This window comes from Lactuca sativa, chromosome 2 (assembly GCF_002870075.4).
Source record: "Lactuca sativa cultivar Salinas chromosome 2, Lsat_Salinas_v11, whole genome shotgun sequence".
NCBI classification, from domain to species: Eukaryota; Viridiplantae; Streptophyta; class Magnoliopsida; order Asterales; family Asteraceae; genus Lactuca; species Lactuca sativa.
In genome coordinates this window covers 121,624,915-121,642,601 of record NC_056624.2, presented here as the reverse complement: position 1 = coordinate 121,642,601, position 17,687 = coordinate 121,624,915, and the positions used below count along the sequence as shown (strand labels likewise).

The 17,687-nt window shown below is 37.6% G+C and overlaps 1 protein-coding gene across 1 annotated transcript; it reads left to right on the top strand.

Annotated features, from left to right (window-relative positions):
- Positions 1 to 5,116: 5,116 nt before the first annotated feature.
- On the top strand, positions 5,117 to 5,610 carry LOC111888195 (IN2-2 protein). The gene is made up of 2 exons (XM_023884338.1): positions 5,117 to 5,260; positions 5,443 to 5,610. Exons 1-2 carry the CDS (start codon positions 5,117 to 5,119, stop codon positions 5,608 to 5,610), a joined length of 312 nt encoding a protein of 103 aa, XP_023740106.1.
- Positions 5,611 to 17,687: the final 12,077 nt, after the last annotated feature.

Below are 17,687 nucleotides of genomic sequence, written 5' to 3'. Positions count from 1 at the left end.
TTTATTTATTTTGGGAGAGAATACTTGTGCTAAGTATTATAAATTATACAAAGATATTTATACACTATCTTTTAACATCTTACAGTACGCGGAATCTGGTTTGAAGGGCCAGATGGGTTGTTGGATTTCAGAACGGTTTAATTGCTAAAACGGCCATACCCTCCTGTCATTCGTGTATGGCCCTCATCTGTATTGGATTAGGTGTTTAAGCCCATAACTATAATTGATATGTACTTGACCCGATATTAGCATGGTCCTTTTGGGTTGAATTTACCTGAGCAATTTGATAGGATGGACATTTGAGAAAGAGGTTATTTGTGATTTATTAATATATTATAGGAATAATATACTAATTGAGAAATCATATTATTTAATTAGTATTGGTCAAGAATTAATTGGTAATTAATTTAGTGATCAAAAGAGACTAATTAAATTTACAGGGACTGATTAGGTAAATAAATAATAACTATAGTTTAGGCTAATAATCCATGTTGATTAGGGATGGGCTAATTCTTTGTGAAAGTACATGAAGAGTTAGTCTAAAAGGCATATCATATGGATCATTGGAATACTTCAAGGAATAAGTAAATTAGGGTTTTATGTATAAAACCGTAAGGATTCCACACTATAAATTGAACCCCTAGCTTGCTAAAATCGGCCCCCAAGACTTCTAAGGTGAAACCCTAGCCGATTTGTGCTTCCTAACCACTATCTCTCTCTCATAAGCCTCCTCTTGTTCACGGTATTTTGTGACAGATAAGAGGTATCACACTTGAAGTACTAAGATCTTGAAAGGCTAAGAACTACAAGCTACAATAAAGAGGTATTCATCTAATTAGTTTTTATGTTGTATATCAAAAATTGCATGGTATCTAGGGTGTATGCTTTGGATAAAATAAAATTGCATGTATAACTGTATAACTAGAGAAAACTTAGATCCAAAGCATTAGGGTTGTCTGTGCACCATAGGGATGTTATAGTGCTCAGAACATAATAGTGGTATTAGAGCCTAGGGTGTTTTCTATTATATAGATGCATTGGTTAATTGTTCATAGATGGAAAAATTGCAATTCTGCACTCTGACTGTTGGACTCGACGAGTCCCATGAGTGGACTCGACGAGTTGGATTGTATGATGATGAACTCGACGAGTTGGATCAGCTGTTTGTAGTTTTTTTATTTAAAAATGCAGTTTTTTTTTAAAGTTGTAGTTTATTTATTGAAAAAAAAATGCAGTTGTCATTCAAAAAAATGCAGTTTTTTTTAAAAATTTTAGTTTTTTTGAAAATATTGCATTTTTTTTTGAAAAAAAAATACAATTTTCTTTTGAAAACTAATGCATTTGTTTTGAAAAAAAAGTACATTTTTTTTTAAATTGCAATTTTTTAAAAATAATATTTTCTTCAAATTTTTTTTCAAAAAATCATGTTTTCGATACAAAATTAAAAAATGTGCATTTTTTTTAAATTGAAAAATAATATTTTTAAAAAAAATCCAAAAATTTGATTTATTATGTATCTTTTTACACATTTATATTAATATGACCAATAAATTAAAAAATTAAACATTAAATAAGATTGGTATGATTACGATCATGTCCTTAATGAATTAATTTTGATCTAACGTTCCACTTTTAGTTATCGAGAAACTATAAGTTCTCAACCTATCTCATTCACACACACACAAACACACACACACACACACACACACACACACACACATATATATATATATATATATATATATATATATATATATATATATATATTAAAAAATATTTATACAGTTTCAAATAAAAATTTGTCAACGTTGAACAAAATTGGAAAAAATGATGTTCGATTTGAAACAAAAAAACCTAGTGTCAAAGTTGAAAGAAAAATATTAAACTTAGTGTCAAAATCGAAAAAAAAAATGAAAACTTAATGTTTTTTGTGAGAAAAAAATTCAATTTTGACACGTCAACATGCCACATTAGCATGCAACATGGTTAACCGGTCAAATGGTCAGAATTGTAACGAATTCGAAAACACAGTGTCAAAATTGACACAAAAAAAAAAACACGGTGTTAAAATCGAATTTTTGTGTAAAAAGAGTGTTTTTTTGTATCATTTACCCAAGAATCAAATACAAGATTTTCATTTTGGGTATTATGAATTGGAAAAACAAAAAGTTGATTATAAATAGCAACCAAAAAATTCACCAAGTTGATCATATTATTATGATATCAGATAAAGGGATAATTGTAATACTATCCCCTTTAGCAATCTAACCCAACCCAACCCATTTTTTTTATAAATAATTAATTTATTTCTCTTACACCTATACAACCCAATCAAATATAATTATTTACCCCATTAGCAATCTAACCCAACCTATTTTATATTAAAATTTTATATTTATAAAACTATAAATCAAATATTTTTTTATATTTTATTTTATTTTATTAAAGATAAAGTCTATTTATTAACAAAAATTAGTTTATATATATATATATATATATATATATATATATATATATATATATATATATATATATATATATATATATATATATATATATAAAATCTAAAGGATTCCTTTTAACAAAGTTGGACACGTAGGAGATCTTTATATACAAGCTAGAGCGAGATGAGGGCATGGTTACTAACCGGATCACCAAAGATCGTCTACTTTTCATTTTTTTAATATCTCTTTTCCTGCGACTCGCTCGCAAGAACCCCCGATGGGTAGTCTAACAGCTTAAGAGGGTGCATAGTCTAAAACTACTATTATTGGGTGTGTTTGGCACGGAGCTTTTGGAAACGTTTCGGAGCTTCTAGCTTTTAGCTTTTGACAAAACGCTCTAGTTTAAACAAAAAGTTTCGTTTGGCAGTACGAGCGTTTAGCTTTTAGTTTTAACAAAACGCTCCGATTCTAAAAGCTACTTCATGTAGCTTTTAACAAAACGTTCCGGAGCTTTTGAAATCAATTTCCATAATTACCCTTAAAAATATATTTATATATTTTCTTATTTTTAATCAATTGTCCTTTTATGTAATTTTATATATTTCAAAAGCTTTCAGCTACTTTTGCCAAACATTCATATAACAAATAAAAGCTACAGTTTCCCACTACCAGCTACCAGCTACCCGCTACCAGCTAACCGCTACCCGCTTCCAGCTAACAGCTATGTTTGCCAAACACGTCCATTGTGTGGGCATTAACTCAAACTCAATTATAATAAAAAAATTTCTATATAAAATTTTGGTAAAAAAGCATGTTAAATGGGGTGTATGCAGAGTTGCAGACCTATGATTAAATCATTTAATGTGTACCAAAAACTAGGTAACCTAGGTCGACTACTCATTTACAATTCGTGAAACACTTAATTAAATTAAAAAAGCTTTGTACATTTGTAAGTTATTGTTATATATTATTCTTCTTCGTTTGTAACGTTAAAAAGTCAATTACTTTGGTACCTATGCTTTCCAAACTCTCTGCTTTTCACCCCCTATATAAATTAGACCAAATTATAAAAATATCTCTGTAGTTGGTAAATTTCTACAGTTTTAGTCCAAAACGATACCTTGATGCACTATTGACGCAATTTTGGATCTTTTTATTGTTTTTGTCTCTACACACTTAAAAAGACGATTATCCCCTTATGATTTATATTTTTCGTTTTCTTAATTGCTAAAATACATAAATTAATTTATATTTATATTTATATTTATATTTTATTTGTTTTTTCTCCTTCAAGAACACACACACCGGTGAAAGAAATGAAGAAAGAAACAGGGACAGCCAAGGCCTACCACCCTCAACCACCCACCGGTGACCCCCTACCACTGTGAACCACCACAAATGGCCACTCTCTATCCCCCTCTGGTAATGTAGAGTCCATTGCACCACCCACCCTGCACGTTTTCTGTTTTCCTTTTCTCCTTTCACTGCCAAGAACAACCACCACCAAGGAGTGGTGGTCATGTTGTGGTTGTGACCACCGAACATCACCAAGAACCACCTCTTCTCATCGTATTTGTCAATTAGCAACAACCCAAACACACCCTTTGACAACTGCCACCTCCCCTCTCTCTCCCTTGCTTCTTTTCTCAAATAACAGTAGCCCCATCAGAGGTGGCATCAACCTCCTAAGAACCACCGGCTGCCACCCAGTCTTTCCCCCTGTGACGACGAGCAAACACCAACCCCCACTATGAGATCTTGACAAATGAAAGTGATTTGTTTCTTATTGCTATCGACCAAAAGCACAAAGCATAATCCAAATCGATCAACCAAATTTAATCTCAATTTTTCAGAATGAAATCAGATCTCTAATGAGCTGGAATCGATTGAAACATAATCGATTATAAACCTAAATATGCATATCGATGCTTTGCAACATCACACAAGTAGCCATGGAGGGGAGGTGGAGAGGTAGGTAGAAAAACGGAGAAAAAAGGGAGGGCAAGAGCAAATCGAAACATCAGAACAGGTGAGGGTTCGTGGTTTTGCTCATCAACCGAGGGGAGGTGGAGAGGTTGACAACTGGTTTTTCTGATGGGCTCTCTTCCTCGACTGTTAGCTCATCTCACCGGAGATGTGGCTTTGGGGAAAGAAGGGTTCGAGCAAAACAATAATAGAGGGTGTTTGGGGTGATGCATCTTAACAGGAGGAACGTGAGAGAGAGAGAGAGAGAGAGAGAGAGAGAGAGAGAGAGAGAGACGGAAGGGATAAGAGGGGTGGTTTGGGGTTGTGTTTTTTTTTTTTTTTTTTAATTAGAATAATTAGAAAGGAAATTAAATTAAATTAAATTAAAAAGAAATTTATTTAAGGGAAAATTTGTCATTTCAGGTGGAGTATGGACCAAAACTACATATAAATGCGAACCATAGCGACCAAAACCACACAAAGTATCCGAAATTGGACGACTAATGCACTACTAAACTTTTTTGGACCAAAACTGCAAAAATTTGACAAGTACAGGGAGCATTTTTGCAATTTTGTCTATAAAGTAAGCTGTCAGGCGTTGCTTTCGTAAATTTGTAGAAGAAGAATAAACTTCAAAAATTGCAGGAGTTCGTAAAGTCAAACTAGGTTCATAGGGACTAGAGGTATTTCCTCAGGGTTTAGGTTGTATGGGAATGTCTTATTTATATGGAAAACCGAAACCTGAACCTAACATGACCGAGATCATCCAGCACGCCATTAGCACCGACATTACCTTTCTAGACACCTCTGACATCTATGGTCCTCAAACCAACGAAGTTCTTATCAGCAAGGTAACATTCTTCTATGATTACAAGCTTCATAACTAAATATTACCCTGATGAATTATCGCTCCCAATTACTTTTAAGATCGTAGAGCACGTAGATCTTTTCGTATTTCGATTCAATCAACTTACGGTTTAAGTATCATTTCTTGTGTAAATTGATTAGCAAACAATTTTCTTTTGTATTACAGGCTTTGACTGGACTGGGGAGGGAAAAAGTGCAGCTAGGTACCAAATTCAGGTTCAAATACGAGAGCAGTAATCACATGGATGTCTCCGGAAACCCGACCTATGTAAAGTATGCTTGTGAAGCTAGCTTGAAGAGATTAGGCGTCGATTGTATTGACGTTTATTATTAGCATAGGATTGACAACCGTGTGCCTATTAAAATCACTATTAACTCCCTCCACTTTACACATCGTTTACTTGTAGTCATGCTTAAATTCATTATCTATTCATGTCGATCTCCTAAAATATTTATCTTTGTTGTTAGATGGGAGCACTAAAGGAGCTGGTGGAAGAAGGAAAGATTAAATATGTTGGATTATCGGAGGCATCAGCATCAACCATCAGAAGAGCTCTTGTTGTGCACCCATTAACAACTATACAGATCGAATGGTCCTTGTGGAGAAGAGATGCAGAAGAATAAATCATTCATACATGCAGGTGTTGGATTAGGTGTCTAAGCTCATAACTATAGTTGCTATGTACTTGACCTTAGAGTAGCGTGGTCCACTTCGGGTTGCCTTCACCAGGACAATTTGATAGGATGGATATTTGAGAAAGAGGTTATTTATGATTTAATAATATATTATAAGTATAATATATTAATTGAGAAATCATATTATTTAATTAGTATTGATCAAGAATTAATTTGAAATTAATTTAGTGATCAAAATAGAGTAATTAAATTAAAGGGGACTAATTATGTAAATTAGAGATACTATAAGCGAGTTAAAATGTTAAATAAAAAAAATCTACATAAACATAAATGATTTCATCCAAATCAATGTAGTTCAAGATAACTGATTTATAAACTGACTTTTAAATTATATTTTTAATATTCATTTGTGGTCAATTTATTATAAAACATGTTTTTTATGTCGAAGTTTTAAATGATTGTATTATTTAGTTTCAACTTTTATAAGTATTGAAACGTCAAAGTTATTAAAAAGTTGTTGACCACTTAAATATGATGATTTTGCATGTTAATAGTATGTCGTTTTCCACAGTCTAATGTGTTATGATACATAACGTGTTGTGCTACATGTAAATTTCTTTCGAATCACCATACGTATATATAGTTTTTCTTTTTACATTGAACGTCTCAACATTGTTCAAAATAAATAATCTGAACGTTGTAATTAATTATATAAATGTTAAAAAAATCAACTTTTATATAAATGTTAAGACTTAAGATTATACACATTAAATCCATTAATTTCTTTTTTTGTCATGAATGGGCTAAAAAAGGTTTTTCTAAAGGCTTCTCATGGAGGTTAAAAACTAATTCAAAAGCTTACAATAATGAAATTTTCATTAAATAAATTCATCTAAATTTCATCATTTTATATTGTATCCATGTAGGACATCACAAAAGTTTAGAATCCTAAGATCACAATCAAAATTTTTATTTTTAATTAAATAGAAATTATTGTTTTCAATCAAAACCCGAGTCATAAGATCCCAAGATCAAGTGCAAATGTTCCAAAATCAATGTATCATAATATCTCCAAAACATAACACCAAACGATATGTGCTATCACGCCTTTGCTTTCCCCCGATCATTTGAAATACCTGAAACATAAAACTTAAACTGTAAGCCAAAAACCTAATGAGTTCCCCAAAGTACCACACACAACCTACATATAAAAACATGCATAAATGAACATTTATTCTGATTGGACTGCCTCACAGGTCTTACAACCTATCTTGACCGCTCTTCAAGACTTTGTCCTGACTGGGCCGCTTCTCGGGTCTTCAGTGTAACCGAACCGTTCTGGGTATCTTGGCTTTCAACACAAATTAGGACCGCCTCAGCCCAACAAACCATAACATGTTGACATACACAATAGCAATCAAGAATCAATAAGTATAGGTAATCATATATATATATATATATATATATATATATAACATACTCAATGAACCCATGTAATTATATAGATCTACCAATCTAACACATACACAACATAATATTAATCCAATACACTAGGATACATAATCTAGTGGGCTAACATTGGTGCCTTCGACCCACAACTACAGTGAGGAAAACTCACCTCATAGTCTAAAATGATAGCACAAAGAAAGATGATCGAAACTGTAACATCCCAAGTCGGAAGCAAGAGTTCCAGGGAGTAAAGTGTAAATTAAGTCATGGACTCGACGAGTAGGTCCTCTTACTCGCCGAGTCTGAGCGGGATTTTGTTACAGGTTAAGTGGCCAACTCGTCGAGTCGGCAGATGAACTCGACGAGTTGGTGCTGAAGGGATAAAACCCTAATCCCGGAACTTGTACCCTATATAAAGCACATTATAGCCACCCTCAGCCTCTTTACTGCCCATTTGAGTTCCAGAAACCCTAATTAGTGTGTGTGAGCCTCCATTGTTAAAGTTTGAGCTTGGAAGAAGAATTTAAGAGGAGAAAGTTAGAAGATCAAGAGGCTAGCATCGGGAGATCATTGTAGATCCGAAGTCTACTCCTTCTTGGGCACATTTCTGAGGTAACAAGTCGTTACCTTGAGTTTTCTCCTTCTAGATCCATTCTTGGTTGTTGTTTTGGGGATTTTAGCTTGATTGGAACCTATTTCGAGTTTAGAGGTTAGATCTGAAGTTGCAACTTCAGATCTAGGTTAATAGTGAGCTATGAAAGCTTAAAGCATCAACCATGGGGTTTGATTTAGAGTATCTTTGTCCCAAAAACCTCCTTATAGCTTGATTGGAGCTTGTTGATCCTTGCATGCACGTATAGTTAGAAACTTTACGTGTGAATCTGGCCCTAGGAGTCCAGATCTATGTATTGGAAGCAATGAAATCGCATCAAATCGTCTGAATGAAGATGTTACGTATGGACTCGGCGAGTTTGGGAGATGACTCGGTGAGTCGGGCTAAATATCATACTTGAGTCGCATAGTAACTCGGCGAGTTGTATGAAGATGGGCAGGAACTCGACGAGTTGGAAGAACAATATGGCGAGTCTTTTGAAGATTTCCTTAGACTGGGCGAGTCTGTTCTTGGACTCGGCGAGTCTGGTCATGAAGTCATAACCATTTCTGGTTGAGCAGTGAATCGGTGAGTCGAGGGATGACTCGGTAAGTTGAGTAGGAAGGGACTCAGAGCTTGTTGGACTCGACGAGTCTTGGGGCGACTCGGTGAGTTGAGTCGTGGCATGGGAGTTTCTGAGCTTAGGAACTCGACGAGTAGGGTCAATTAGGAAGGTTGACTTTGACGGAGGACTTTGACTAAGACCAAGCGTTGACCAGTTTGACTTCTTAGGGTATTTTGGTAATTATTGGTGTTTATTGGTTTTGGTTATTTGGTAATGATCAGTGGTGGAGTTCGTGCTGGTGGTCGGAGCAGCGTGGTCTTATTTCTTCAAGTCGGCAGTTGCAAGTGAGTTATCCTCACAATATCGACAGGGTCTAAGGCACCAAGGCTGGCCCTTTATTGGATTGAAATTAGAGTATCTGTTTGACATGTTATTGCTTGCTATGTCTGTATCCTGGTATATATATATATATATATATATATATATATATATATATATATATATATATATATGATGTTGCTATGTTAAAGACCTAGTTAAGGTCGGTATCTTGGTTAGGATGTTTCTATGATATGTGATCTGCTAGATCGGTTTGATTAGATGGGAATTGTTATATGATTATATATTTATGTGCACATGGTTGCTTGGACTGAGGTTGGGTTGAGGCGGGTCCTTCTTTCTGCTGTAAGCCAACATACCCAGGGCGGACCGGTTAGACCAAAGGCCCAACGAGCGGTCCGGATAGGCTGAAGGCCCCAAGAGGGCGGACCAGACGTGCCAAGGCTCAGAGAGTGGACCAGACAGACTGAAGGCCCGGTGCGGGCGGACTAATCATACTATAGACTCAAAAAGGTGGACCAGGTGGACTGAAGGCCTGGTGCAGGCGGACCCGTCACACTATAGACTCGATATGCATGGTTGTTCTATTTATGATATGATATGTCATTTGTTTGGTACTGTGGTTGGTATTTTAGGGGTAACTCACTAAGCTTTTAGGCTTACATTTTCACTGTATTGTTTCAGGTACTTCAGGAGACCGTGGAAAGGCGAAGGCGTGATTGTACCGCTCCTCATGTTTTATGACTTATGTGATATCGTTCTGAGAAATACTCTGATGTTTAAACTATTTTGAAAACAAATGTATGAACTTAATGGTTTTGAATGAATTAAAATGTTTTAATTTGGCTCGAATTTCATGGTCGTTACAAGTTGGTATCAGAGCCTTGGTTTGAGTGAATTGCATGAACACTCGTGTGAATCCAGTCTAAAATCAAGGAGATATTTTCAAAAATAGTTTTCAAAAGGGTTTTCAAAATAAGTAAAGGAGGACGCAGAGGGTACGATCAGCCGGAGCCAGTAAGTAGACCCCAAAATACCATACAAGTTATTTGATTATGTGATATGTTAGAACAGCGTGCTAGTACTAGGCTTGGGATCTTCAGGAATTGCATGATAGAATTGCCTGATTATATGATGCCTGCTAGCCTAGGGTTTCCTTTATAATAAATTGACATCATTACTGTAGTTATTTAGTGCATGCATCATGGTTATACATAATTAAAATATTATAGCCTGATAATGTTTGATTTGGCTCTATGTTCTGCTCTTGTATGATTGGGAGCTTAGGGTAGGATTGGATATTCGAAAGTCTATAGGGTCCAGCTTTATGTATGACTAGCATACACTAGTGATGTAGGGTTAGTGGAAGTTTCATGGATATGAGGATTGCGTGAGATCGGTAGGTTGGTTATGGTATAGTGGTGCTCCACTAGGAGTGGGGGATTGAGTGTTTGTTGTGTATATGCTATTGTTTGGGAGTTGTGGTGATACTAGATACAAATATGGGTAGGTGTGGAAGGTAGTATGGGCTCGTACTACTGAAAGCACAGGACCCATACGCGTATCAAGGAAGTCACAACCCCTAGGGTTTTGTTAGGAGCTAGTTCTCGGGATTATTATGAGGAATGCCTAATATTCTTGTTGTGTATTTGTAGTATGGCGATTATGAGACCTCTCGGGGCAGGATCCGGTTTGGTATCGGGATCAGGAGAGAGTGATCAGGGTGGATTGGTACCACCTGTGGTCATTACTTAGATGAGTACGGACGAGTTGGATGCCAGGATTCGTGAGATCCTGCATGATGAGGTTGCTGTTATGTTCCGGGCTGAGTTACCGGAGATGTTTGGGTCGATCAAGACCGCCATGGTTGAGTACCTTGATGAACGCTATGCAGCTCTTGCAGAGGCGGCTATCATGGCAGCTACATCGACTGTTATAGCGGCAGGGGGAGGAGCCGGTCGAGGGTTTCAGTATCGAGACTTCGATAATACGAAGCCCCCTACTTTCGATGGAGTTCAGGATCTGATCGTTGCTATGAGGTGCTTGTTAGATGTGGATGGTTGTTTCTTCACATGTTCATGCCCTGCTGATCAGAGGGTGAGGTCTGCTCTGAACCCTTTGAGGCTCGGGGCGAAGGATTGATGGAGGTTGACTATGGGATCTTATTCGGATGCGCAGCGGGCCGGGATTTCTAGGGATCGGTTTCAGGAGATGCTCAGTTCTCGTTATGTTCCGCGAGTTGAGAGAGAGAGGTTGGCTCAGGAGTTCCTAGAGTTAAAGCAGGATTCAGAGTCGGTGACAGAGATCACTGGGATGTTCACTGAGAGGGCGATTTTTTTCCCGTAGTTTGCTTCGGAGCAGGCTTAGATGTCCCAGTATGTGAGTATGCTCAAGAGGAATATCAGGCAGCTTGTGTCTACGCAGAGGTGCGAGACCTTGCTGGAGTTGTAAGAGGCCGCTCGGCGGCGTGAGTTGGAGATTGAGTTACAGTTGCGAGAGCAGAGGCAAGCCCCGGTGCAGTCACAGCTGGCGCCGAAATGGTCCAAGACCGTTAATTCCAGGTTGGGAGGACAGGGTAGCCACACTTGTGAGAAGTGTGGCAAGGGTCATACCGGAGTTTGTAGGACTGGTGGTGCGTGCCGCAAGTGTGGGAAAGAGGGGCATTATGCGAGGGATTGCCTTCAGTCAGCCCCGATTCAGGATTTGAGGAATTGTTATCATTGCCATCAGATTGGTCACTTGAGGGCCAACTGTCCACAGCTTGTTTCCAGATCGGTGCAGGTTCCAGCACCATCTGCTATGAGGATTACTGGCGGGGGTTAGGGTGGTGCGAAACCTCCGAGGGCTCAGGGGCGCACTTTTCAGCTCACAATAGAGGAGGTCAGGGCAGAGCCGGATGCAGTTGCGGGTATGTTTTCATTTCATTGTTGCGTTGTTATCTTGGTATTTATGTGGTGTTGTATTTTTTTTTGCCGTTCTGCGTGTTTCATGGTTGGATTAGGAGTGTTAGTATCTTGGAGTTGCATACGGATAGCATCCAAGGGATTGATGGTCAGAATTTGGTTGTATGGTCTTGTCGTCGGATATAGCAATTGTGATTTGAGAAGTGTTCAGTGGAGAGTCGAACTCCCTTAGAGTTCGTAATGTGCGATGCCGGGAAGTGATTTTGTGGAGGTTGCTTATTTCATAGGAAATCAGTTCATGGATAAGAGGAGTATGTTGAGTAGGGATGATTGATTATGCCGGTTGAGTCACCGGTGGTTGGTAGTCAGTGTTCTAAGTGGGGAGAATTGGAAAATTGTCAGGAGGATCGACAAGCATTAGAGGTTGATTAGCTGTTTGGGATTCAGTAGTGTTTCGGTCAGCCAATAGTGTGGGCTGGTATGAGTAAGTGACACACAAATGGGGCGGGATACAGACCAAGGTTTTCAGAAAAGGTGATTGGTTGTTGTGAGGTCTAGGATTAGGCCGGGATGTGAGTAGATGAAATGGAGTTAGAGTTCGGAACCCCTAGAGGGCTAGAACAGTATGTACGGGAGAGATTCCCAGGAATGATAGTTCGGGATGATGTATGATAGCCTAAGCGGTCCGGAGAGACTGAAGGATGGTGGGCGTACCAGTCAGGCCGAAGGCTCAGAGATCGGTCCAGACAGGCTGAAGGCTCTGGAGCGCGGTCCAAACATGCTAAAGGTTCTGAGAGTGGTCCAGATTGGCTGAAGGCCTGGTAAGGCGGTCCAGTCATGCTAAAGACTCTATATGTGTTGACAGATCTATATGAGGAGATGGCTTGATTATGTTGTGATGCAATAGAAACCAGTAGGTCTGGCCCCGGGTATTGATTATGTTAGTAAAACGTGGTGTATGGACTTCGATAGTCCTTGTGATCAGATTCAGAGTATATGTGATGCATGGAATAACGGTTAATATACAAGTGATAGCATAGAGTGGGGTGTCAGCACCGTGGCACTTGTTGTTGTGGCAAGGTCGTCGTGTAGGTTTCCTTGGATAAGGAAAGGGAAGGGTATGTAGCTCCGAGAAGGAGTGTTGTTTCACTACAGTTATGACAACCTGAATATTTCATATAAATAAATTCTACCGTCAAACACTTCATTTGGAAGTCAAATTCATTTCCGCCATCATTTAGCAAATTTAAAATCTGTTTTAGTATTCCGAGCTTTTCACACTTACCGATCAAGTCTTAAAAAGTAACCACTAAAGCCCTAATACCAAAAATAATGTCATAAACCTCATAAGATAGAGCTTTCGGGTGATAAACTCAGGCGGTAAACTCCGGGGCAGTAAACTCACTCTATATGAGGGTGAGTGAACCTCATTTATACCCTTTCCACTCTCTTTCTACTCTCTCTCTCTCTCTACAAGTTACTTTTGATCCAAAAACGCCCTTTCGAGCTCCATAATCGTAAGTAATCTATCTTAGCTTGTTGTTTAGCTTGTTATACATGCAAATTCGTGTTTAAGTCATCCGAAAGCCTCAAAGTTATGTGTTTACGGCCATAGAACAACCGCAAACTACAAACACTCATAAATGGGGTTTTGAAGCCCCAAAACCCTTCCAAATCACTTCTAGTGCTTAGTTATGACTTAGGGACTTGCATGTATGAGCTTAGAACACCAAAATCTTGTCATTTGGGGAGTAAACATGAGTTTATGGCCCAAGAATATTCTACGACCGTAAACACCTCTTCATAGGCCGTAACACCATTTAAGGTGTTAAATTTCCCCTTAAACACCTCCCATGGCTTGGGTTAATGTCTAGAATCAACCACCATCGAAGTAGGGACCTTAAAAATCAAAGAAACCATGACCATAAGGGGATTGCGGTTGTAAACCCCCCAAGGATTGGTCCCTTGGCCGTAAACTCCCTTAAGGAGGTCAAATAATGCCCTAACTTCCCTATGGCTTGGAATAATGCATAGAGCCTTGTATTCTTTCATTTGAGACCTTAAATCATGAAGTGAGGGGACAAGTAAGAGTTTACGGCCGTAAACTCTATGTTTACAGCCGTGAAGTCCCTTAAATGGTTCATTTGAAGCCTTAGTCACTTCCTATGCCCTAGAATAGAACCTAGCTTAATTCCCCAAGTGATATAAGACCTTTGAGCAACCAAAAACATCCCTCCCATGATTTTACGTCCGTAAACTCATGGGGATGTGGTCATTGGGCCGAAATCTCCTCTAAGAGTTTACTCTTGAAGAGAAAACTGCCTATCTAAGCCATACACTCCTTTATTGCAACCCAATAGCCTCCTAGCACTTGACCAAAGTGTTTTTCCGCACATTAGGATGTTTTTACATGTTTAATTAGTGTTATAATCACTAATTATATGTAAACATGTGTCTTCATATGTTAATAGGGTCATTAAATGTGTACAAGTCTTCACTTGACACCAACCACTCAACCGACACTTCCATCCGATCGACTCGCTACAGGTGAGTTCATACCCCTGAAACAACCTTTTAAACGTTTTTAACTGCTTTTTATAGGGGGGAATACAAGTTGAACTGTGCAGTTATTAGATAAATCGCATGTGATTAACAACTGTATAGCAAAATAGATTTTTGCATGTTAAACTGCTTTATCCAGCTTAAGATTTCCAAATCAGGTTTTCGAAGCTTGGTAAAGTATGAATATCCCTTGTTAGATTTTTTTTAAAAGGTTATCCAAAGTTTTTCAAAGCTTGTTTACTAAAGAGACATCAAGTCGCAATTTCTTGTTAAAGGTTTTCCAAAGGTTTTCTGCACTTAAATTGTTTTATCAAATTGTTTTCAAAAGTTTGTTTTATAAACTAATATCGAGTCATAAATTCTTGCTTATAAAGTTTTCCAAAAGTTTTACCCAAGTTTCTATTATGCTTTTATTTTGTTAAATGCATGCCCGTGTATGTATAGTTATATAACTAATGTTTAAAGGACTTAGGAAGGCTAACTCGCTTTGATTCCTTTTCCTTGTTTGGATGTGGCTTCGGGGTATCCGTTATCCGTCTGAAGGTTGTTTAAATATTAGTTATATATCATGTATACAAATATGGACATAAAAGCTCTCTCAGCAAATTCATCGCCTTGAGTAGTACAGGCATCCTTCCATTATTCATGTTTCTAGGACCCTAGTAACTATTATAGGAATAGTTAGGAGATTCTATATATATCTCTCTCTCTCTCTCTCTAGTATGAAGATTTACTCAGGAGTCATTTCATTTGCGAGTATAGTCTATTACTATATTACTTTAGAATGTGACACCCTATTTCTCTCTACGACGTTTCATTGCGCCAACGTCGTGTAACCAGAGTCTCCTGGAGGGAGAGCGAACTTCATGTGTATAGATCTATACGGGACTGACACTCCCGCATCCTAACTGCTAGCTACAGTCTGCGCCGGTAAGGCCCATGGGTGACATAATGCCACTAACACTACGTGTGACCTGGAGGGTCATCGGATACTCTATAGTCGATCAGCGTGGTTACATACGAGTTCACATTCACCTCTTGTTTTAGACTTTGCTAGCTGTATCGTTCATTCGATACTATCTGGAGGCTGTATTTCCTTGTTTTAGACTTTGCTAGCTGTATCGTTCATTCGATACTGTCTGGAGTCTGTATTTCCTTGTTTTAGACTTTGCTAGATGTATCGTTCATTCGATACTGTCTGGAGTTTGTATTTCCTTGTTTTAGACTTTGCTAGCTGTATCGTTCATTCGATACTGTCTGGAGCCTGTGCTTCCTTGTGTTAGACTAAGCCAAGCATATCAATCATTCGATACTCTCCTGGAGTCTATGTTTTCATTTGCTTTAGTCAGCAGTATTACTGCTGAGTTATATGTTATTTTCCCCTAGTATTTTTACTTGTGATTTCCTCATAATTCCTTTAAAGTCAATATTGTATTTTGGTAATGACAGTATTCTGGGGAAAATTACTCCTTAAAACATAAACCTGTCGAGTCTTGGCAAACACTGCTTTTATTTAGAAAATATAGGATTTTCTGGAAAGAACGCTAATACACCTTAGATTCTAGACTACTATCTTTCATAAAGTTATTTTGATTAAAAATGTGTATTTATACAAATGACACAAAATACTTATGGACTCACCAGCATTATAAAAATGCTGATACTCGCTTTCAAAATAACTTATATTCTCAGGTCATCGATAGACAGATACATCGCAGGAGCTTTTGCAAAGTCAGCCTAGAACCGAGCTGCATTTGTGTTATTCTCTTTATTACTTTGATGTTGCTATGAAATGTAACCTATGTAAAAAAATTTACTATTAATGCAATGGTTGTTGTACTTTGATTACTATACTGCATATGTTGTGATACTTGACATGACGTCCTCCACCCCAGAACGTTTCCGCCGTTCCGGTTTTGGGGTGTGATAGATTAGTATCAGAGCATTGTTTATAGAGAGCTCAGTATATCAATTCATAAAAGATATACAGCCTATAAATACGTTGGGATAAAACACTCTGACCAAGAATTATACTTTAAAATATAACCATATTTTACCAAAGTATAAGAACATCTATAATCTAAACACTCAAACAAAAGTATCACAAGAAGAACAAAATAAAAGTCTTTGGATGTTGACCATTACCGTCAAACCTGGGCAGTTATGTAATCGTAAGCTGTAATAAATGTAACCTAATCAACTACATTTATTCGAGATGCAACCAACGCGTGCTTGGGAGTTATGGTGGTGTTGCAACGAATCTGAAACTTACCAAATAGGATTGCTAGAGCCAAACATAAAGTTTAAAATACTTTCGGAGTGTTTTAGGATACTAAAAGACTCACATTAATCCCATAATCATATTCAGAAGTTAAGAGTCAAGCAAGTAATTAAAATACCATAGGGGTATTTTAGGATCTTTAGATAACCTTGTGTGAAAAATTAAAAAGATCCTTATTAATATACCTATGATTACAGAGGGTATACTTCCAAGGTTATATATAATAAGGATCCCATAGACTAAGAATGTGTGGTTTCGCTCTACTTCCTTTTCCTTGTTTGGATGTGGATATAGAGTAGTATCACATATTCGAAGGTCTATCGGATCTAAGCTATATATAATTTGTGTACCCTATGTAATTGTAGCAGGACTCGATATGGATCACCCAGTGAAATGTTGTAATAATCTCTTAGGATTCTTTAGACATTTCCATTCTCGCACGAACCCTGTAGATAACCTTATCCACTCCATTGTTCAACAGAAAAGTTGATTCAGACCCAGAAGAAGTTCATTGAGAAGATTTCTAGTTTGGAAATAAATGAACTAGGACGAGACTATTGAAACCACCAAGTGCCTATACCTTTTAGGGACATCGGTGGGAAATTCGCCTGAACTTCCGAGACATCCAGTCATCCATCACGAAGTGATGACACTCAGAGTCAGAATCGGAAGTAAGACGGAGTGGAAATTCAATATATCTACGCAAGAAGAGAACCCTAGGTATCTATCCGAAGAAAACCAACGCCGATCCCAATCAAGGATAAGAGGTAGACAGAGCTGGCCAATACATGGAACCCGAGAAGTGTCTTTTCCTCGTTATTGTCGCGCTAATACACCCATAAAATAATACAATTTAGTGAGTTTGTGATTACACTACTCACACTATGTATTAGGTAAATCGCCTTTTCCCGTCGCAAGTAATACGATTAGATCGGATCCCAAAACCTCGATTGAGAGTGTTTAGCCATAAGTTTTCATGAGCCTTTCTTTCCGCAGTCTTCGTTCCGAACTGTCCTTAGATCTTTCCAAAGCCGGAAGTGAATCCCTCCAGTATAAAGATAAATTAGTAGGAACGACCCCCATC